Source organism: Egretta garzetta, unplaced genomic scaffold (assembly GCF_000687185.1).
Source record: "Egretta garzetta isolate BGI_Z169 unplaced genomic scaffold, ASM68718v1 scaffold112, whole genome shotgun sequence".
Lineage (NCBI taxonomy): Eukaryota > Metazoa > Chordata > Aves > Pelecaniformes > Ardeidae > Egretta > Egretta garzetta.
The window spans coordinates 1,062,306-1,062,804 of NW_009258884.1; the positions used below are offsets into that span (position 1 = coordinate 1,062,306).

The 499-nt window shown below is 59.9% G+C and overlaps 1 protein-coding gene across 1 annotated transcript in view; it reads left to right on the plus strand.

Moving 5' to 3' along the window:
* The first annotated feature begins 224 nt into the window (after positions 1-224).
* TBX4 (T-box transcription factor 4) overlaps positions 225-499 on the plus strand; it is a 69,393-nt gene continuing 69,118 nt past the window's right edge. Inside the window, exon 1 of the mRNA XM_009633883.1 lies at positions 225-290. Coding sequence (XP_009632178.1) covers positions 225-290 — 66 coding nt within the window. The remainder of the gene's footprint in view (positions 291-499) is intronic.

Consider the following 499-nt stretch of genomic DNA (forward strand, 5'->3'; position numbering starts at 1 on the left):
AACCGATTAAACAGGCAGAGGGAAATGTAGTTACTAAAATTAGGCTTGCAGGATTATTTCCGAATAAACATCCCTCAGGATGAGTAACAATTTCATGGGCTCTATTTTTGGTGTGTGTGTGGGGTACGGCGTGTGCCGGTGCGGGGGCTCCCCCAGGCCTTTCCACCGGCCTTCCAACCGTGCTGGGTTTGGGCTGAGGTGGCTGGAGTGAGCACAGCGGGGAGATGGCGACGGTGCTGCCAAACGCAGCCAGCGCTGGGGGAGCCTCTTGCCGGGTTCCTGCCACCCTGGTGGGTTGGGGACAGCCACGCCGTCCAGCCTGGGGGGGAGAGAGTTAACTGTCCTATCCTCCTCAGGGGCTGAGCACTGGTGCTGGTGGGGCACCCCAAGCTCCTCGCTGAGGACGAAGCCACTCTTCACTGGAGAGGGGAAAATGTTCCCTGCAGAGGGTGGGTTCATGACAGCGACCTTGGGGGACAGTGCCCGAAGGCAGGGAGCG